The 20741-nt window shown below is 34.0% G+C and overlaps 1 protein-coding gene across 1 annotated transcript in view; it reads right to left on the bottom strand.

Annotated features, from left to right (window-relative positions):
- Positions 1 to 2611: 2611 nt before the first annotated feature.
- Positions 2612 to 20741, bottom strand: part of SLC16A7 (solute carrier family 16 member 7) — a 150788-nt gene continuing 132658 nt past the window's right edge. Inside the window, exon 5 of the mRNA XM_053716748.1 lies at positions 2612 to 4811. Coding sequence (XP_053572723.1) covers positions 4555 to 4811 — 257 coding nt within the window. The 3' untranslated portion in view covers positions 2612 to 4554. The remainder of the gene's footprint in view (positions 4812 to 20741) is intronic.

Here is a 20741-nt window from a genome sequence, read left to right as displayed (position 1 = left end):
ATTGATATTACTTGTATAATCTGTATTTTTTATCTTTTTATGTGAATACATTGTATGTATTTTTACTGTGTAATTATTTTATAAAATATAAAGTTTATTTTCATACTACATTTAAGACAGCACTCTTCAATTGTTTATGACTTGAAGTGTTTTTGGAATGGCGGCTAGCTAGCATATGGTGATATTTATTGTAGCAGCTTTGGTTTGTTTTCATTAAAGGGACATTAAACCCACAATGTTTGATTCAGATAGAGAATACAATTTTAAACAACATTCCAATTTACTTCTATTTCTAATTTGCTTTATTCTTCAGATATCCTTTGTTGAAGAAATAGCAGTGCACATGGGTGAGCCAGTCACACAAGGCATCTATGTGCAGCCACCAATCAGTAGCTACTGATCCAATTTAAATATGCTTTTCAACAAAGGATGTAAATAGAATGAAGCAAATTAGATAATGTAAGTAAACTGGAAAGTTGATTAAAATTGCATGCTCATTCTAAATCATGAAAGAAAAAAAAAATGGTTTCATGTCCCTTAAAGGACACTCTCTCTTTTTGTTATTATATGAACCTTTAAAGGGCCACTGTAAGTAAATATTTTCTATGCCTGTTACTAACTAACTACCCCAAATACGCTTTTTATCAATAGCATTTCATTAACATATTTCTACCGTATTTCAGAAATCTTGTCTGCAAATTTAATTGTTTTCCAAACCCACTCCGTGAGTATCCTTTGCTCTGTACCAATCCGTTTACAATACCTAGGTTTCAAAATGGCGCTTTAAACACAAAGTTATTGGTTTAAGTATTTTGAACATGCAGTGCTGAAAATAGTGGGCAGGATAACGTGACATCATCGGCGAATAAAAGATATAACTTTTAGAATGTTATAAAACTTTGTTTTGGAGAAAATATAGGTCAGTAGGTTTTAATTAATGTTTATTAACTTTAATATGTTAGTTGTTTAGCTTAAAAATTATAACAGAAAGTAATCCTTTAAGATAATTACATTTTTAGGTAGATGTTTTGCAGATGTGTAATGAGTGACATTAGAACATTGTGACATCCTAAATCAAAATGATCTGATCCAATCCATGGGGGTTACTGTACTTCTATTAAATATTATGGTCCAGACAATTTTTATCAATGTTTATATGCAACTCTATCACAATGGGTATTTTGATTAAATTCTTTATATTGAACATTTGCACCTTTATTACTATCTGACTAAGCACAAACTGTGACCTAAGTTACATTAAAGCAGCTGAAATTTTCTTCGTGAAAATCATTTGTGCAGTCCTCATTTACAACAAATTTGTAGATCCATAGTCTTTGAAGGCAGCTTTGTGAGTATAGCAATGTGGCTGTCTAGAATAGACTACTTACAGTCAACCAACTTCAGGCCAACTTGTCCAATGCATGCAACTTTAGAGTTTAAATCTGGGATTTCTGGTTCCATGCTTTTTACCTTTCAACACACGTATACCAAGAACTTAAACTACGTCTATTATGAAAATGGCAGGGTTTTTTTATTTTTAAGATTAGGGATTTAATGGGCTGTTAAAGTGCTGATTGCCCTTTTAAAGGCAGTAAAAGAGCTGAATGTCCTTTTAAGGGCAATGCCCATACAAATGCTCCATTAGGAGCAATGGGTAGTTTAGGTTTTTTAGTGTTAGTTTTTTTTTATTTTGGTGGGGTTGGTTGGGTGGGGGGTTTTACTGCTAGGGGGTAATTGGTAATTTTGTAAGTAAAAGAGCTGTTTAATTTAGGGCAATGCCTTACAAAAGGCCCTTTTAAGGGCTATTGGTAGTTTAGTATTAGATTAGGGGGTGTTTTTATTTTGGGGGGATTTTTTTAATTTTTTTAGGGGTATTAGTTTAGGTTTAAATTTTTTATTTTGGTTAGCTTTGTTTATTTTTTTTCTGTAATTTTAAATTTTTTATTTTTAGTAAAATTAGCTTGGGGGTTTGGATTTTTTAAACATAGACTGCTCTCTAGGCAGGCTTATCGCCTAGTATATATATATAAACATTTAAAACACACCTAAACTTTGTACTCTGTTTAAAAAAATAACTAAGCCAAAATCTGATTTTAAACAACTTTGATTTTTTTTTTTATGCTTAATCGACTTGGTAAGTGCAAAGAAAATTCACAAACAAGAACAAAAATGCAGGCAATTGTATTTGAACTTGGTTAAGTCATTTTACAAGTTGCTGAAATATATTTATATCCAACTGTTGTATGTTAAGCAAAACTTCCTATTTGAAAATATATAAATATATGAAACCATATTTGTTTTATTTACCTATTTATTTTTAGTTCTGTTTTTGTTTTGTTTTTTTGTTCTTTTGTTTCAACAGTATCATGCCACAATCTTTTTGTTAATTGCAGTTAAAAAGCTTTTGAATTTATAACTGTCCCTTCAAACTGCATATTTTTGCTTCCATTAAATGTATATCTAACATCTGTTCACCTTCCCATCAAGTTAAACATTCCAATGCAGGCCAATCTCATAAAATGTTTGGACAGCATTGATATTGAGGCGTATGGTCTGATGGCCTTAATAGAGAAAACTAGTTATGATTAAAAAAAAATGACATTACCCAATATTACATATGATAATATAAAACAAGACCTTCATATTTACTAAGACTGAAATCAGAAAAATTACAAAGGGATATTTTACTACAAACAAGATATTACAGTTCTGAAAATATTTCATGTGAAATTATCTTAAAGAAAACTTGTTCTGAACCTTATTTTTTAAACATTTTGAAAAATATAAAAAAATAAACAAATTCTGTTCTAAATATTGGTTAGAGATTTGTTTGTAAGCTTTATTCCATTAGTTTCAAGGCAGTTTGCCATGGGATAAGTGGAAAGCTTGAAGTACGCACTTTGTCATGTTATATCTTAATTAGTGTCCAGTAAATTTACTGACCTCAAATATAAATGATCTAAAATTGCCAAGGGCAACTCAAATGGTCCAAAGCAAGTATGTAAAAACATCTGGTTTATATGCAAGTGAATTTAAGGCTAACTCACAGTGCATTTCTAGACCTAAACATTGATAAATGTTTTAACTGTTACATCCTTTAAAATGTAACTATACCAGTTGTGATGTATAGTGATGTTCAGTATGTTATTAAGAGGAAATGCAAGCAACATCTTGCTTTATCAGACTTAGGTCTTGATATTCCAAAGCTTGCCGACATGGAGAGAAATCACACAAAAATTCTGGTTTTTTTTAAACCTTGTATTGTAATGTAGCAGTCTCCGCAACATAAACATTTCTCAAGATAACATTTTTAAAAATGTTTAAGGGTCTCGCCATACCAACGAGATCTCTTAGATAATCTTGCCTGAGCGGCGAGCTTTAGAAAATCGGCCCACAATAACAAGTATATCACATGATTAAACAAGCCATAGAATTTAAACAAAATGAACAAAGCATAAATTATACAAAATATTTGTATGTTGACAATGAAAAAATTAAATCCCCAAGAATTTTACAAATTAAAAATGTGTGTTTATTATATATGCATACACAATATCTAGCTAATAGTTGTATAGACGTTTCCAAACATTTTAGCATTATTTCAAACTTCATGAAACATAAAAATCTAAAAAAAAAAATATTATTTCAAGAGTTAATTTTGATGTTTGTTATGCATTTGCATGGATAAATAAAAGCCAGTGCTAGCTTTTTAATTAGCTTCCTGCACACACACACACACACACACACACACACACATATATGTGTATATATATATATATATATATATATATATATATATATATATACACACACACATACACATACACATACATACATTATATATACACAGCATTCATGATTTTATTTCACTCTCTCCTAAAATACAGTATGTCATACATACACACATACATACCCATATATATATATATATATATATATATATATATATATATACACACACACAGCATTCATGATTTTATATCACTCTCTCCTAAAATACAGTATGTCTATTTATTTATGCTTTCTATTTCATTTGAAATATACCTCTCACAACACATTTACCACTTTTATATACATAATTTGTAGGTATATTTTATTCTAGTTAATAGTTTATGCAGGATAGTTACCATTAAAATGTCTATATGAACTGTAGTTAAGTTATTTTATATACCACTTTGTTTGAAGCTCAACTTATTGTGAGTACAATACATATAGTACTTTCTAATTTCCCACAGGGGTGACAGGGTTATCACTTTGTTTGTTTAACAGCAATATATAGTAGTTCTTAATATTATCACGTTAGTTTATAGCAAAGTAACATTCTTCTATAATACTAATATGTAGAACATGGATTTATTTGACCTTTATAATGTAGAAACAAATATGCTAATATATTTCCCTCAGTAATTTAGATGTGATTATTTTAAATCCTGATTTCAACTGTACAGATTTAGAAATTTAACATAACAATACATTAATCAGCATTGTTTTCTGTGGGATACATGTTCATATTTTATATGCTACAAAAGCCAACTGGACGATAAATAAAGCATATTATATACTAGTTTCTCTTTCTGATGAATTAGCTTGTGCCTTCATTACTTTGACATCAACTGAATCCTGATTTGATAAGGGTTCTGTTTCTGGATTTTTCTCTGTTGCATTTTTTCCATCTGCTATCATCTTTTCCTTGGCCAATAATCTGTAATTGATGGCATTGCCAATAAATAGCCATATACTTGCAACAATTACTATCAATCCACAGACAAAATACATGTATTTATAGTTCCCGGTGATGTCCACAAGCCATCCTGAAAGAGAAGAGATAGATGGGTTAGATATTAGCTTGATCAAACATTTACTTTACTGTTTTTTGGGGGGACATTAAAGAAAAAATGACAGTCATTAACCAATTGTATGCCTGTTGAAAGAACCAGAGTGCATTCTCTTAAACACATGTAGGTACATAAGTTAAGATACAAATCTCATTATTTAAAACAATCAGGAATACAAATCTTAAACTATTTATATATAAGTTGTATTAGATGAGGGAGACGCCATAGCATTGTCTACTACACTTTGCATTAAACCTTTATGAATCTAGATTGAACTGCCTATGCACAAGACAATATTTCTCAAATCAACACATCAGTAAAGTATTATATAATGACTTAGGCTAACATTATTTACTTTTCTTGAAATTATACTTTTGTAATGATATATAATATCATACTGAACATACAGTACATTTCTAAACTCATGCAAACTCATTTTGAACATAGAGTAAAGTTTTAGACAACAGTTTTCAAGGCAGACATTGTTGAAATTAGAAACGTATATAGAAAAGCAACATAATTATTAAGTGTAATAGATTATTTAACCCTCGGTTCACCGGCAGGGTCCAGTGGACCCTGTAGGTAGTTTGTGTTGTGTTTTTTTAATGGAATTTATTATTATTATTTAATAAGAATTTATGATTTTTTTTACTGCTTATTCGACAGTTATAAATCTGAAAGCAAACATTTTTTGTATTTACACTTTTCCTGTAAATTCAAATTATAGCATTGTACACTGGCTGGGTCCATCGGACCCATGTTGCTCTTAAATGGTTCTCTGTTATCACTCATCAAGTCACATGGTTACTGTACTGCACTCTGGGAACCATTTTCAGTCTGCAAGTTAGGACATGTTTCAGCATGTTAGGACTTGCTTTCTTATCTTTTGAAGAAGATTTGTTATGCTTTCCTGACTTGGTGGTGTAGTTTCATCATGGCTCGTAAATTCCTCAGTAATGAAGAAATACTTAGTTTGTTGAACTCAGATTCTGAAGATCAACATGCATCAGATTACGAGCCATTGAATGACGAAAACGAAATAGATGACATCCTTGTAGAAGACAACTCAGATTCTGATGATAGCATCATCACAGCACCTACCACCCAAACTGATTTGCCATCTTCATCTGCGAATAGAACTATTTACTATTTAAAAGATAAGAATGAAAAATAGAATTCTGTGCCTATCAACACTCCACAAGGCAGAACGAGGCAAATGAACATAATTCGAGAAACAACAGGTGCCAATCGTTTTGCAAAAAGACAGACAGACACAATCAAATCATCATTTGTGCCATTTGTGCTTTTTTTTTTTTTACAGAAAACTCTTTGTTGAAAGCATCTGAAAATGGACCAATAAAGAAGGTTCAGTTGTATATGGAGCTCAATGGTCTAATATAACTACAGATGAATTGTACAAGTTCATTGGTGTACTCATTTTGATCGGCGTCTACAAGGGTAAGAATGAAGAAGTGTCTCATTTATGGAGCAGAGGACATGATCGTTCAATATTCAACAAATCAATGAGCAGAACTCACTTTCAGAACATTTCCAGAGTTCTGAGATTTGCTGCTGCTGCTAGATGACAAAACGGTTCTACTGATAATTTGCAGCCCATTCAAGATTGCTTCGATTTGTGGGTAAAAACTCTTTCTGGAGCTTTTTTTCCTGGAAAATCGATGACATTTAATGAACAACTAGTAAACTTTCATGGTCGTTGCCCTTTCAAACAATATATTCCATCGAAGCCAAGGAAATATTGCATAATAATATGGGCAATATGTGACAGCAGAACTTCCTATGCATATGATATGCAGGTGTACACCAGGAAATGTCAAGACCAAGGAAGGGAAGTGAATCAGGGAGAGCGAGTGGCAATGGATTTGGCTCAAGGAATATTACTTTCTGTAAGAAACATCACTTGTGATAACTTCTTCACGAGCCTGTAGTTAGCTAAAAAATTACTGGAAACGAAAATCACAGTTGTTGCAACAATTCATAAAAACAAAAAAGAACTGCCCCAAGAATTTGTGACCAAAAAACCCCCGAAATGTCTACTCTATTCTGTTTGATTTCCAGAAAGATGTGATAATTGCATCATACTGTCCCAAGAAAAACAAAGTTGTTACCCTCTTGAGCTCTATGCATTTCCAACCTACAGTTCAAAACCGAGAAGACAAAAAAAACAGACATAATTCAGTCATACAATTAGACAAAAGAAGTTGTCGATACATTGGATCAGATGGTTCGTACTTACAGTACTAAACGAATGACCAGAAGATGGCCAATGGTTATATTTTATAACATGTTGGATGTTAGTGCTATCAATGGCTACATTATCTGGATGTCACTAAAACCAGACTGGAATGCAAGTAAATCACACAAAAGGAAGGTTTTCCTTACACATCTTGGGAAAGCACTGGCTGGAGTTTCTAAGGGGCCTGATGTGCCTCAGCTTCTACCTCTGAAGAACCACCAAGAAAGAAAGCATATTGCAGTATCTGCCCTAACAGCAAAGACAGAAAAATAGTGTGTTGTGTGTGCAAAAAAAATGTATGTCAAGAACAATTGAAAGTGGTGTGTTTGGACTGTGGACAGTGAAACTTTTTCATCATATTAGCATGACTTTTTTTAACTACCTATGTCCTACATCTACATATCAAAATTTCATGTCTCTCTCAATTGACAATTTCTTTATCATTTTTATCGTTATCTGTGAATTTATGTGCAAAATTATATCAGACGAAATACTATTCACAGGGCTCAAAATATGGAGAATACACTTTATTATCACCAAATGAGTAAGCATTTCTTAGTATTTCATGGTTATTCAATATTTTACTAGCTAAAATTATAATCAAAATTCATAATTACCCTGTTTCACAATAAAAATAATTATACTAAAATTTAATGCAACATTTATTCATTATATGTACCAAACTATAGTACAGGGCCCATTGGACCCTGGTGGTGCAAGGTGGTACAAAAAAAACAAAAAACGGTAGACCGAGGGTTAAGTTTTAATGACAGGCTAGCAAATTTTGTTATGTTGTTTCAAGAATAGGAGATTTCACCATTAGGAAATAAAATTGTTCTTTAGAGCAAAAGCAGTCAAGCTGGGGGATGCTCAAGGAAGTAGCCTCCACAGTTTCAGTAGATGATTGTGTTAAAAAAAGTATGTATATATATATATATATATATATATATATATATATATATATGTGTGTGTGTGTGTGTGCATACAAAGAGAGCAGCGCTCTACCAGGAACTGACAACTGCTCAGTAGCTTGTTCTATGGCGAATTACCACCTAGAAGCAGCCTCTTTTAGCCCATTTGTTCTTTTCCCAGAGGAAAACTTTCCTGAAGTATATCAGTCTGATCCCACCAAGTAAGGTCGGTTCAGGTCTAAAATACCAGGCAATTCATAACTGTTATGCAAAATTTCCCAAGTTCTATACCACTCCTTCCACTGTTCATTTCCCATGTATGGGGTTGATCACTATCCTGTAGAAAAGTTTATTAAATTATTTAAATATAACTCTCCCAATCGACATAAATAGTGGGAGGTTTTTCTGATGAAAATCATTACATAGGTTTTTTCTAAAGTATTAAGATTAACCCCTAAATCCTGTGAGAGTGTGTGTGTGTGTGTGTGTGTGGGGGGGGGGGTTATTCTTGGTACTGCCAAAACTTAAATCATGAATATCTTCACACCAATGCAGATTTCTTGAATCTTTCCCGAATTTCCCCAGAACCTCGACCCCACCACTGATCCGCCAGAAATTTACTTTTGAATCACTGGTCCTTACAATCAGTACCACTTTAAAAAAATCAATTGTTGGAAGCTATAGAATAGTGTTAAAAAATAGTTTGCTTTTGGTGCCCTTTTTATTTTATTGAGACCAATCATTGGAAAGATTGGGAATCCCATTTGTAAAAACAGTCCTATTCTATTATTACTACTGGATATCCAAAAAGTACATAAATATGTGGCATATGCTGGCTTTCTGGTCATTCTGAACAATTCATAGAATTCTTTATATTTTCTCTTAAACAACTAAAACACATCACAGGCAACAGAACAAAATAATAGAACATGAAAAACAGAGCATTTTTTATTAGAATATATTTATATAGCTAATTGAATTGTTTGGCATTTGCAAAAATAAAGTTCCTAAATTGTTTATATTTTGAAAATTATTTTACCAAGTTCTGTATTTATCAATCACTCATTCTCTGCAGTATGTGTTCAGGGCATCATATTAAATTAATTAGTTAATTTGTCATAACTTCATTATTTATGTTGACTCCACGCATCATCTGTTACATTTAAAAGGCAATCACAAGCTCTCAGAAACAATTTGCCACAAAATGACAGTAAACTAATTCTGTGTTTGAAAAATTGTTTCCTGTTTTCTAGCTAAAATTAATTTAACTCATTTTATTTTTAGATTAGAATAGATAAATATATTGAAACTAATTTCTTAAAAAAATAAATCTATATTGTTTTTTAAAAGTACTTCACCAACTGATTATGAAAACCTTACGTTCTAATCAAATTCATTAGAGCTGTAGGTCAAATTTTAAATAAGGTTCTTCTTTCATCCCCAGTATTTGGGCACTGAATGAATAACTTTATATGAAACTTTCTCTCTTCTCCACCCTTCTAGCTAAAAGTATTACATCAAATGTCCTTGTTCTTAAAGCCATGAATCTTGCAAAATATCTTTATTTTATCACATTTTCATTTCTTCTACCACTACGTTCCCTTGGGTTTGAAAAGACCTAAAGTTAATCACGTTATGTCCTTCAGCAGACAGAATTATATAACAGTGAAAACCCCAGTAAGACCTCAGATTTAGTGCTTGAATCAGTTCATATACAAAGTTTCCCATGACCGATACTATGCAGTCTTTTAAAGGTGGGGGAGATAGTCATCCATGAAAAAGTATTGTAGAACACTTTAATAGCAAAATAATAGTTCAGTAAATCTAAATTACGCCATTGAGATCATAAAGGGAATATAAACTTCCAGAATACAGAAAAAGCATAGAGACAAAAAAGAGCTGTTTAAAAACAAAACAAAAAAATGTTTGAAAATATTGGATTTTTTTTTAACCCCTTAAGGAAAAGGCCATTTTTCAATTTCTTTCCCTTAAGGACCAGGGCTATTTTTACATTTCTGCTATGTTTATGTTTAGCTCGCTGTAATTTTCCTCTTACTCATTTACTGTACACACATATTATATACTGTTTTTCTCGCCATTAAATGGACTTTCTAAAGATACCATTATTTTCATCATATCTTATAATTTACTATAAAAAAAATATTAAATATGAGGAAAAAATGGAAAAAAACACACTTTTTCTAACTTTGACCCCCAAAATCTGTTTTTTTTGCAAGTTATAGGGCAGTAAGTACAAGTAGCAAATTGCTATTTCCAAACCATTTTTTTTTTTCAAAATTAGCGCTAGTTACATTGGGACACTGATATCTTTCAGGAATCCCTGAATATCCCTTGACACGTATATATTTTATTTTTAGAAGACATCCCAAAGTATTGATCTAGGCCCATTTTGGTATATTTCATGCCACCATTTCACCACCAAATGAGATCAAATAAAGAAAAAATTCACTTTTTCATAATTTTTTTTCAACTTGTGCAATTATGGCATACATGGTTGTAAACGCTTCTCTGGGATCCCCTTTGTTCATTAATAGCAGACATATATGGCTTTGGCTTTGCTTTTTGGTAATTAGAAGGCCGCTAAATGCCACTGCGCACCACACATGTATTATGCCCAGCAGTGAAGGGGTTAATTAGGGAGCACGTAGGGAGTTTCTAGGGTTAATTTTAGCTTTAGTGTAGTGTAGTAGACAACCCCAAGTATTGATCTAGGCCCATCTTGGTATAGTTCATGCCACCATTTCACCGCCAAATGCGATCAAATAAAAAAAAAATGTTAGATATTTCACAATTTTAGGTTTCTCACTGAAATTATTTACAAACAACTTGTACAATTATGGCATAAATGGTTGTAAATGCTTCTCTCAGATCCCCTTTGTTCAGAAATAGCTGACATTTTTGATAATTAGAAGGCCGCTAAATAGCTTGTAGGGAGCTTGCAGGGTTAATATTAGCTTTAGTGTAGAGATCAGCCTCCAACCTGAGAGATCCCACCCCCGATCCCTCCCAAACATCTCTCTATCCTCCCCCACCACACAATTGTCTTAAAGAAAGTCTGCCAGTACTAAAATAAAGGGGTTTTTTTTTTATGATTTTTTTTAAAAAAATAAAAAAAATATCTGTTTAGCTGTGATGGACCCCCCCCTTAGCCCCCAACCTCTCTGATCCCCCCAAACAGCTCTATAACTCTTGCCCACATCCTATTTGCTGCCATCTTGGGTACTGGCAGCTGTCTGCCAGTAGCCAATTTGCCTCCCAAAAATGTTTTTTTAAATTTTTTTTATGTAATTACATTTTTTCTGTAGTGTAGCTGCCCCCCCTCAATATCCTCCTCCCTCTCCCCCTCCCAGATCCTTTTGACAGTTATTCCCCCCCCTCCCTCTCTCCCATTCATTAATTCATTTGTGGTAGTGGCTGTTACGCAATCACGCGCACACATGCGCGCACACTCCCTGCAGGCCCCCGCACACTCACGGCACCCGGCGTGCACATTGCACATTTAGGAACCGGATGCCGGGTAGCGATGGGCCGCCCACCCGCCTCCCTGCAGCTGCTCCCACCCACCAATGATCGGGCCCATCGCTACCTTTGCAGAGAGGGCCACAGATTGGCTCTCTCTGCATTGGTTTTGGAAAAAAGGTATTGCAGTGATGCCTCATTATCGAGGCATCACAACAATACCTTGAAAGCGGCTGGAAGTGATCAAGATCGCTTCCAGCCGCTTTAAACCCTGATGTCGTACAGGGTACGTCGCTGATCTTTAAAGACCAGGTTGTGTTCGAAGTACCCTGTACGACATGCGTCGTTAAAGGGTTAAAGGGACGAAATAGTCAAAATTAAACTTTCATGATTCACAGCATGCTATTTTAAGAGACTTTCCAATTATTGCATTGTTTTTTTTATGTGCCAATTTTCTGAGGTTCCGGCTACTACTGAGCATGTGTAAAAGATCACAGTGTATACATATATCAGTTTGTGATTGGCTAATGGCAAAAATCTACTAATCATTTAAAATACAGAGTAAGTGCTATTGTATTGTATTTTATTGAGTATGCAATTCTACTGTATTTAATAGTCATTTAACAATAATGATAAATATATTAATAAAATGAATTAATATATTATAGAATTATTGAAAACAATAATCAGTATGAGAATTTTAAAAGAAGAAAAATGTAAATGAGAAATAATGTTAAACAAATGCACAGTGACAATGGTCTAAATTAGACACAAACAGGAAAACACATTATTATATATTTTAGGATTAAGGGGACATTAGATTAATGAATGAATGAATGAATAGTCCATACAATTTTCTATTCTGAGTACACAACAAATTTATACATAAAGAAGCGCTCTACCAGGAACAGCTCAGTAGCTTGTTCTTTAGTGAGGAACAGCCTCTTTTAGCCCAATTATGCTTTTAAGGAGAACTTTCCTGACGTATATCAGTCTGATCCTCCCTAGTAAGGTCAGTCCAGTCCCAAAATATCAGGCAATCCTCCTCTGAACAAGGAAAATACTGTAAAATGTTATAATCAGCAAATGCATGCCAACTGCATGCTCTATCTGAATCATGTAAGTTTTATTTTGATTATAGTGTCCCTTTAACTACAAAGGGGGTTGCCCGCTGCACCCAGAAGGACTGTAGTATTGTTTAGGATCCAGAACCCTTACCCAACAACATAGTATGCAGTACTTGTTTTATTACTGCAAGAGCTCATTTATATCTGGCCCTAAACTTACACATCATAACTATACACAAAAGACTTTTCCATGTAGGATTTTGAGATGCAGGCTACAAAATTACAGCGTTAAATGCTTTTAAATATTAATTTTGTATATAGTTACTATGCATATATTGAAAAGACTTTAATTTGATAATAACAATGTAGAATTATAAATGAAAAAATTAATATTGCCCACTGAATTAAAAAAAAACAATTGAAAGTATTTTAAGGGAAAATAAAACCCCCCAAAAAATATTTCATGATTGAGATAGAGCATACAATTTGTCAATGTATTTCTATTACCAAAAATGTCTTTTTTCATGTTATACTTTGTTGAAAAGCAGGAAAGTATGTTCAGGAGTATGCATGAGTCTGCAGTACTATATGGCAGCAGTTTTGCAACAATGTTATACATTAGAAAGAGCACTAGATGGCAGCACTGTGCCCCAGAAATCTGCATGCTACCTATCTAGCGCCTAGATTTAGAGTTCTGCGTTAGCCATCAAAACCAGCGTTAGGGGGTCCTAACGCTGGTTTTGTCCTACCGCTGGTATTTAGAGTCAGTCAGGAAAGGGTCTAACGCTCACTTTCCAACTGCGACTTTTCCATACCGCAGATCCCCTTACGTCAATTGCGTATCCTATCTTTTCAATGGGATCTTTCTAACGCTGGTATTTAGAGTCTTGGCTGAAGTGAGCGTTAGAAATCTAACGACAAGACTCCAGCCGCAGAGAAAAGCCAGGAGTTAAGAGCTTTCTGGGCTAACGCCGGTTCATAAAGCTCTTAACTACTGTGCTCTAAAGTACACTATCACCCATAAACTACCTATGTACCCCTAAACCGAGGTCCCCCCACATCGCCGCCACTCTATTAAATTTTTTTAACCCCTAATCTGCCGACCGAACACCGCCGCCACCTACATTATCCCTATGTACCCTTAATCTGCTGCCCCTAACATCGCCGACACCTACATAATATTTATTATCCCCTAATCTGCCCCCCCCAACGTCGCCGCTACCTACCTACAATTATTAACTCCTAATCTGCCGACCGGACCTCACCGCTACTCTAATAAATGATCGGAACAGCCAATAGAATGCAAGCTCAATCTGATTGGCTGATTGGATCAGCCAATCGGATTGAACTTCAATCTGATTGGCTGATTCTATCAGCCAATCAGATTATTCCTACCTTAATTCTGATTGGCTGATAGAATCCTATCAGCCAATCGGAATTGAAGGGACGCCATCTTGGATGACGTCCCTTAAAGGAACCTTCATTCGTCGTTAGTCCGTCGGGGAAGAAGGATGTTCCGCGTCGGCGGGATGAAGATGGATCCGGAAGAAATAAGATTGAAGATGCCGCTTGATAGAAGACTTCAGCCGGATGATGGACCTCTTCAGCCCCCGCTTGGATGAAGACTTCAGCTGGCTGATGGACCTCTTCAGCCCCCACTTGGGCTTGGATGAAGACATCGCCCGGATTGGATGAAGACTTCGGACCCTCTTCTGGACGGATCGGTGATACCTGGCGTGGTGAAGACAAGGTAGGGAGATCTTCAGGGGCTTAGTGTTAGGATTATTTAAGGGGGGTTTGGGTTAGATTAGGGGTATGTGGGTGGTGGGTTGTAATGTTGGGGGGGTATTGTATGTTTTTTTTTTACAGGCAAAAGAGAAGAATTATTTGGGGCATGCCCCGCAAAAGGCCCTTTTAAGGGCTGGTAAGGTAAAAGAGCTGTAAAATATTTATTTTAGAATAGGGTAGGGTATTTTTTATTTTGGGGGGCTTTGTTATTTTTTTAGGGGGCTTAGAGTAGGTGTAATTAGTTTAAAATTCTTGTGATCTTTTTTTATTTTTTGTAATTTAGTGGGGGTTTTTTGTAATTTAGTGTTTGTTTGTTTTTTGTAGTTTAGTTGATTTAATTGTAGATAATTTTAGGTAGTTTATTTAATTAATTTATTGATAGTGTAGTGTTAGGTTTACATAGTTAAAATAAATACAAAGTTGCCTGTAAAATAAATATTAATCCTAAAATAGCTACAATATAATTATTATTTATATTGTAGCTATATTAGGGTTTATTTTACAGGTAAGTATTTAGCTTTAAATAGGAATAATTTATTTAATAAGAATTATTTTATTTTGTTAGATAAAAATTATATTTAACTTAGGGGGGTGTTAGGGTTAGACTTAGCTTTAGGGGTTAATACATTTATTATAGTAGCGGTGAGGTCCGGTCGGCAGATTAAGGGTTAATAATTGTAGGTAGGTAGCGGTGACGTTGGGGGGCGGCAGATTAGGGGTTAATAAATATAATATAGGGGTCGGTGGGGGTTAGGGGCAGCAGATTAGGGGTTCATAGGGATAACGTAGGTTGCAGCGGTGTACGGAGCGGCAGATTAGGGGTTAATTGTATAATACAGGTGTCAGCGATAGCGGGGGCGTCAGATTAGGGGTTAATAAGTGTAAGGTTAGGGGTATTTAGACTCGGGGTACATGTTAGGGTGTTAGGTGCAGACTTAGGAAGTGTTTCCCCATAGGAAACAATGGGGCTGCGTTAGGAGCTGAACGCTTCTTTTTTGCAGGTGTTAGGTTTTTTTCCAGCTCAAACTTCCCCATTGTTTCCTATGGGGAAATCGTGCACGAGCACGTTTTTGAAGCTGGCCGCGTCCGTAAGCACTGCTGGTATTGAGAGTTGCAGTGGCGGTAAATATGCTATACGCTCCCTTTTTGGAGCCTAACGCAGCCCTTCTGTGAACTCTAAATACCAGCGTTGTTTAAAAGGTGCGGGGGGGAAAAAGCATGCGTAGCTAACGCACCCCTTTGGCCGCAGAACTCTAAATCTAGCCGTAGATATCTCTTCAACAAATAATAAGATGAGAACTAAGCAAATGTAATAATAGAAGTGAATTGGAAACTTGTTAAATTGTATTCTCGATCTGAATCATGAAATCATTTTTTTAAATGCATTGTTACAATAAAATGTGTAATGCAAAATAAATAATCATATAAAAAAAAATCACAGCACAGTCAATCTAGCTCTTATTGTGTCAAATTACAAGCCTCAAATATCATGAAAATAAGAAGCAAATCAGTATAGCAGTTTCTATCATAAAACAAAAGTAGTTATAAAAACTAAAATCTACTGAATTATTTTTCTTGAAACAGAGATAAAAACAAGTCCATATATCCTAACTTTAAAAACATGCACATTTCTTAGATATAGTAACATAACTATATAGACAAACAACACGTTCAATTTTACTAGGAAGTGAAACTGCTCTAAAATAACAAAAAAGTAAATTAGTATCACCTTTATTAGTATAATGATTTGTTTCATGCCTTAGGCAAATTATTACAACCTCTACATTGATCTGAACTGAGCATTCCAAATAAATTATAAAGCAGTACGCACAGAACCACAGTTTAGAAGCAATACTACCCCAATGAATGGGAAAAACAATTCACATTGTGTCTCTAATAAGCCCATCATATCAGACTGGCCAGATTAGAGTCAATAATAAAGATACATCTCAACGGTGTTATATAGCTTCCAAAATGTGAGTGTCTTTTCAGTCACGCATAAAACACATTTTGTTTTTCTTTCTTACCTCATAATTATATGCTGAAATTTTTTCTACTAATTTAGTTTTTTTCGCTTTAATCTCATATGAGAAGAATCTTAGATGCACATGAGGAATTTTAGAATGCACCTCACTTGTTTTTCTCTCTCTTGTAGGTTTATTTTACACATAACATCACGTGTTAAACAATTTAATATTTTTAGACAACTTTTTTCTTCCCACAATGGGCCTGATATTCAAAACATCACCAGCATGGAGAGAAATCGCAGAAAAACATCTTATATCATCTCACCTGAGACATCTTAGATTATTTCACCTGAGACATTTTAGATCATCTCACCTGAGACATTTTAGAGATCATCTCACCTGAGACATCTTCGATCATCTCACCGGAGACATCTTAGATTATGTCACCTGAGACACCTTACATCATCTCACTTTAGATCATCTCACCTGAGACTTCTTAGATTATGTCACTTGAGACACCTAAAATCATCTCACCTGAGACACCATAGATCATCTCACCTGAGACATTTTATATCATCCCACCTGAGACATCTTAGATTATGTCACCTGAGACATTTTAGATCATGTCACCTGAGAAATTTTAGATTATCTCACCTGAGGGGCGATGTTTTGACATCAGGCCCAACATGTGAGTGTCTTTTCAATCACACATATAAAAAAAACATTTTTTGGTTTTCTTTTTACCAGTTTAATTATATTCTGCACGTTTTTTTTTGCACAATTTCCTTTATTTTCTTCTATTTTTTTGTTATTCTGACCAATGTGAGTGAAAAGAATAAAGAAAAGGAAGAAATAAATTGGATCAATTGGATTAGAACAATTAGAAAATATTTGAACACAAAGACATAGTTATAATTGTGCCAATAAGATTTCTTAAATATTTATGTTTAAGATGAATGAACTATATGGAATCCTCTTTTTGTATATCTATGTGTTGGAATGTATTCTGTTTTATTTGAATGGATTGTAAAATTGAAAAGGATAATGAAAAGATTGAAAAAATAAAACAAAAAACTGATTTATTGCTTATAAAAAAAAAACTAATAGTGATCTGGTCTTAAAATATATAAGAATTGTTTAATTTTTATGTTGCATTGTTGTAATTTATTATTTTTCTCCTTCATTGCAAGATTAAGTTCCAATTCTTAATGAATTGAAAGCTCTTCAAGCCCACTGAGCTTAATTCTTGAGGTACTAACAGTCTCTATTATATTTATCCCATTTAGCTAAAATGGATCATTTCATGAACAGAGCATTGCATTTGTAAATCATGTCAAAATGGGCAAGTGAATAAACTAACTTTTTTTATGAAAAACCATCACTTATAAGTCAAGAATGATACTACAACCTAAATCTCTACTAATTGGTATTTTGTAAAATAAACATACAGTTGTTGACATTGGCACAATGTATCAATAAGTAATACATATATTTGTAGCTAAAACAAACTTTGAGAGGCATTTTTTATTCCCCTCCTCTGGTTCTGTGGATTTTTTAAGATGCGGAAACACCAGGGAATCTATTGACCAATTATAGAGTTCACGGTAAACAGAGCAACCAGTATATTGATCCAGTTACTGACCAGTGTAAGCTGATCTAACAATGAAATTCTTACTATTTATAAAGGTTAATTAACTTTTGTTTTACAAATATAGAAAAAAAATATGTGTTTCAGATATCTGTGTTACTTCAATATGTTGCAAATGTTATCTATTCTACATCAGCTACAACTCTTGCATAATTTTACACAATTTTTTCTCTCTACAGGCATCTTCTGTGTCAATGTTAATACAAGTTGTTTTTGTGAGACTATGGATTTAAATATTGCTGTTGCTGTTATGCTTTTTCTGACACACATTTATTTTTGTTTTACTAAGAAAGGGTGAGACTGCTTCTGGCTATTTTTCCCTATTGATTTCATACCTTTGCCTGAAGACTTGGATCCTAAGCACTGCCTGAATATAAAAGTCCCATTTCCATTTGTCCTTGCCCTGTTAAGCCCTCTCAGTAGATCCTGGATCCTGGATCTTGTGCTCACCTCTGAACTTCTATGTATAATGTTTCCTGCCTTATTACACCTTCTGCCTGCCCCCCCCCCTCTTTGTTACCTGCCTTAGAATCCTGCAGCTTCTATCAGTTCTCTTAACTTATTCAAGGTACCTTCTCATTTACTTATTCTGATTGCTACAACCCCTGGTGGGTCATGTCCAAAATTTATCTCAGGTGTTTGGGTTGGTTAACCTCAAACATCATCTCAATTTCTGAGTTCTCTCCTGGACTAGAATTATACTGCATTACATGCAAGACAACGTGAGTATATTCACCAATCGGGATGTTCAACTACATTTGAAAAATGCTTCAAAATTGCTCCATATTTTGAGTGAATTACATTATATTCTTTTCAATTTTGGAACAGGTTGTATGTGCAGAAATTAAAGATTTTTATTAGACAGAACTGCTTTTGGGGAAAAAATCAGCAATATGCTCTCATATTGACACTAGCAGCTATGCTTAAAAATGCAATTTGCAAAAGAAAAAGTTGCATATATATATATTGCAAACAATAGACAGAAAGAATATACCAACACAGTAATTTGGGACAGAACTCAGACCACAAAGATATGATGGACATTTAAGAAGGGACATGAAAATCAAAATTAAACTATCATGAGATATAGCAGGCAATTAAAAAAAAGTTTTAACTTCACTTCTATCATCAAATTAGTTCTTTGTTGAAGAGCACACCCAGGTAGCTCAGGAGCATAGACGTTCTTGAGAACAATGTGGCAGCAGTGTTTGCAACAAGATAGTGCTCACAATACGTGCACACTTCTGAACTTAACCTTGATATGCTTTTTCAATTAAAGATACCAAGTAAACAAAGTCAATTTAATTGGTTTTTTTTTGGCTAATCGCATGCTCTATCTGGAAAGTTTAATTTTGATCTTTTTGTCCCTTTAACAGGTGTCAAATTAGATAATTATGTTTTAATATGCTTAGAAAATGCTTTGTTAGATGAAACCCAACAATTGATTTTTGTGATTTAGACGGAGCATACTATTTAAAAAAAATAATAATCCAATTTACTTATATTATCAAATGTGGTTTGTTCCCATGGTATTCTATGTTGAAGAGATACCTAGGAACGCATCTAGAGCACTACATGGCAGGACATTGTGCTGCCATCTAATGCCTACATCCTTACTTTTAAACAAAAGATACCAAGAGAAGGAAAAAAATGATAACAGAAGTAAATTAGAAAGATGTTTAAAAACACATGCTCTATCTAAATAATGAAAGAAAAAATTGGGTTGTATGTCCCTTTAACTGCAAAGGGCTCCAATGCACTTAAATATATGTTTATATGTGTGTACATATGTTTTGTATGTGTTTATATGTATATATATGCCTGTGAATACATATATACATATGTACACACATATAGACACACACACATATATATATATACTGTATATATACATACATACATATCCATCTGTAGATATATTCTATGTATCTCATTGTTAAAGCATTTTGCCTGACTTTTTTTTTCTAATTGTGCTGCCATCTAGTGCTCTTGCAATTGGATAACATTCTTGCAAAACTGCTGCCATATACTGCTCTAGAAATGAGTCAGCTCCTAAGCATACATCCCTGCTTTTCAACAAAAGACATCAAGAGAACAAAGAATGATTGATAATAGAAGCAAATTAGAATGTTGTTTAAAATCACATGCTCTATCTGAATCGTGAAATAAAAATTTGGGGTTTGATATCCCTTTAAAGATGTGTGGTAGGGTGATTTAAAATACTTTCTATGATGTTTCTTGTTTTCTAAAAATGCAATATGATGTAGGTAACGTCTCTGTTTATGGACTATAATGACTATAATAATCTTATTATTATTATCGGTTATTTGTAGAGCGCCAACAGATTCCACAGCGCTGTAAACAGAGGGTAGTACAACAAAACAATTAAAGGAATCAGATGGGTAGAGGGCCCTGCCAAGAGTTGCACTGTTGTAATCTCAGCTAAATGTAACACAAACAGAACACAGCTTCCCTAATTGTTATTGCTGTGAACCCCGATGTCCATCTGCATAAAACTGCTTTCTAATAACGATCTAGAAGCGTGAGACTGAAGTTCCTTCAACAACATATGCTAACACAATACTGAGCTTATGACTTGCAAGGTAAATATAATCATAGATAATGAACACATTTTGATAATATAAACACATTTATTTTTTTCTTTAATGCCAATCTCCTTGCCAAATCCATGAAAAATCATTACTGATAATACTCTAGGCCAGCAAATATCATTATAAAAAAATTTTCCAAAGTGCATTGTGGTACTCCCCCCCCCCCCCCCCCCCCC

The sequence above is a fragment of the Bombina bombina genome, chromosome 6, assembly GCF_027579735.1.
Source record: "Bombina bombina isolate aBomBom1 chromosome 6, aBomBom1.pri, whole genome shotgun sequence".
Classification (NCBI taxonomy): Eukaryota; Metazoa; Chordata; class Amphibia; order Anura; family Bombinatoridae; genus Bombina; species Bombina bombina.
Note: the sequence above shows the minus strand (reverse complement) of the source record. Positions and strands in the feature narration are given on the sequence as shown.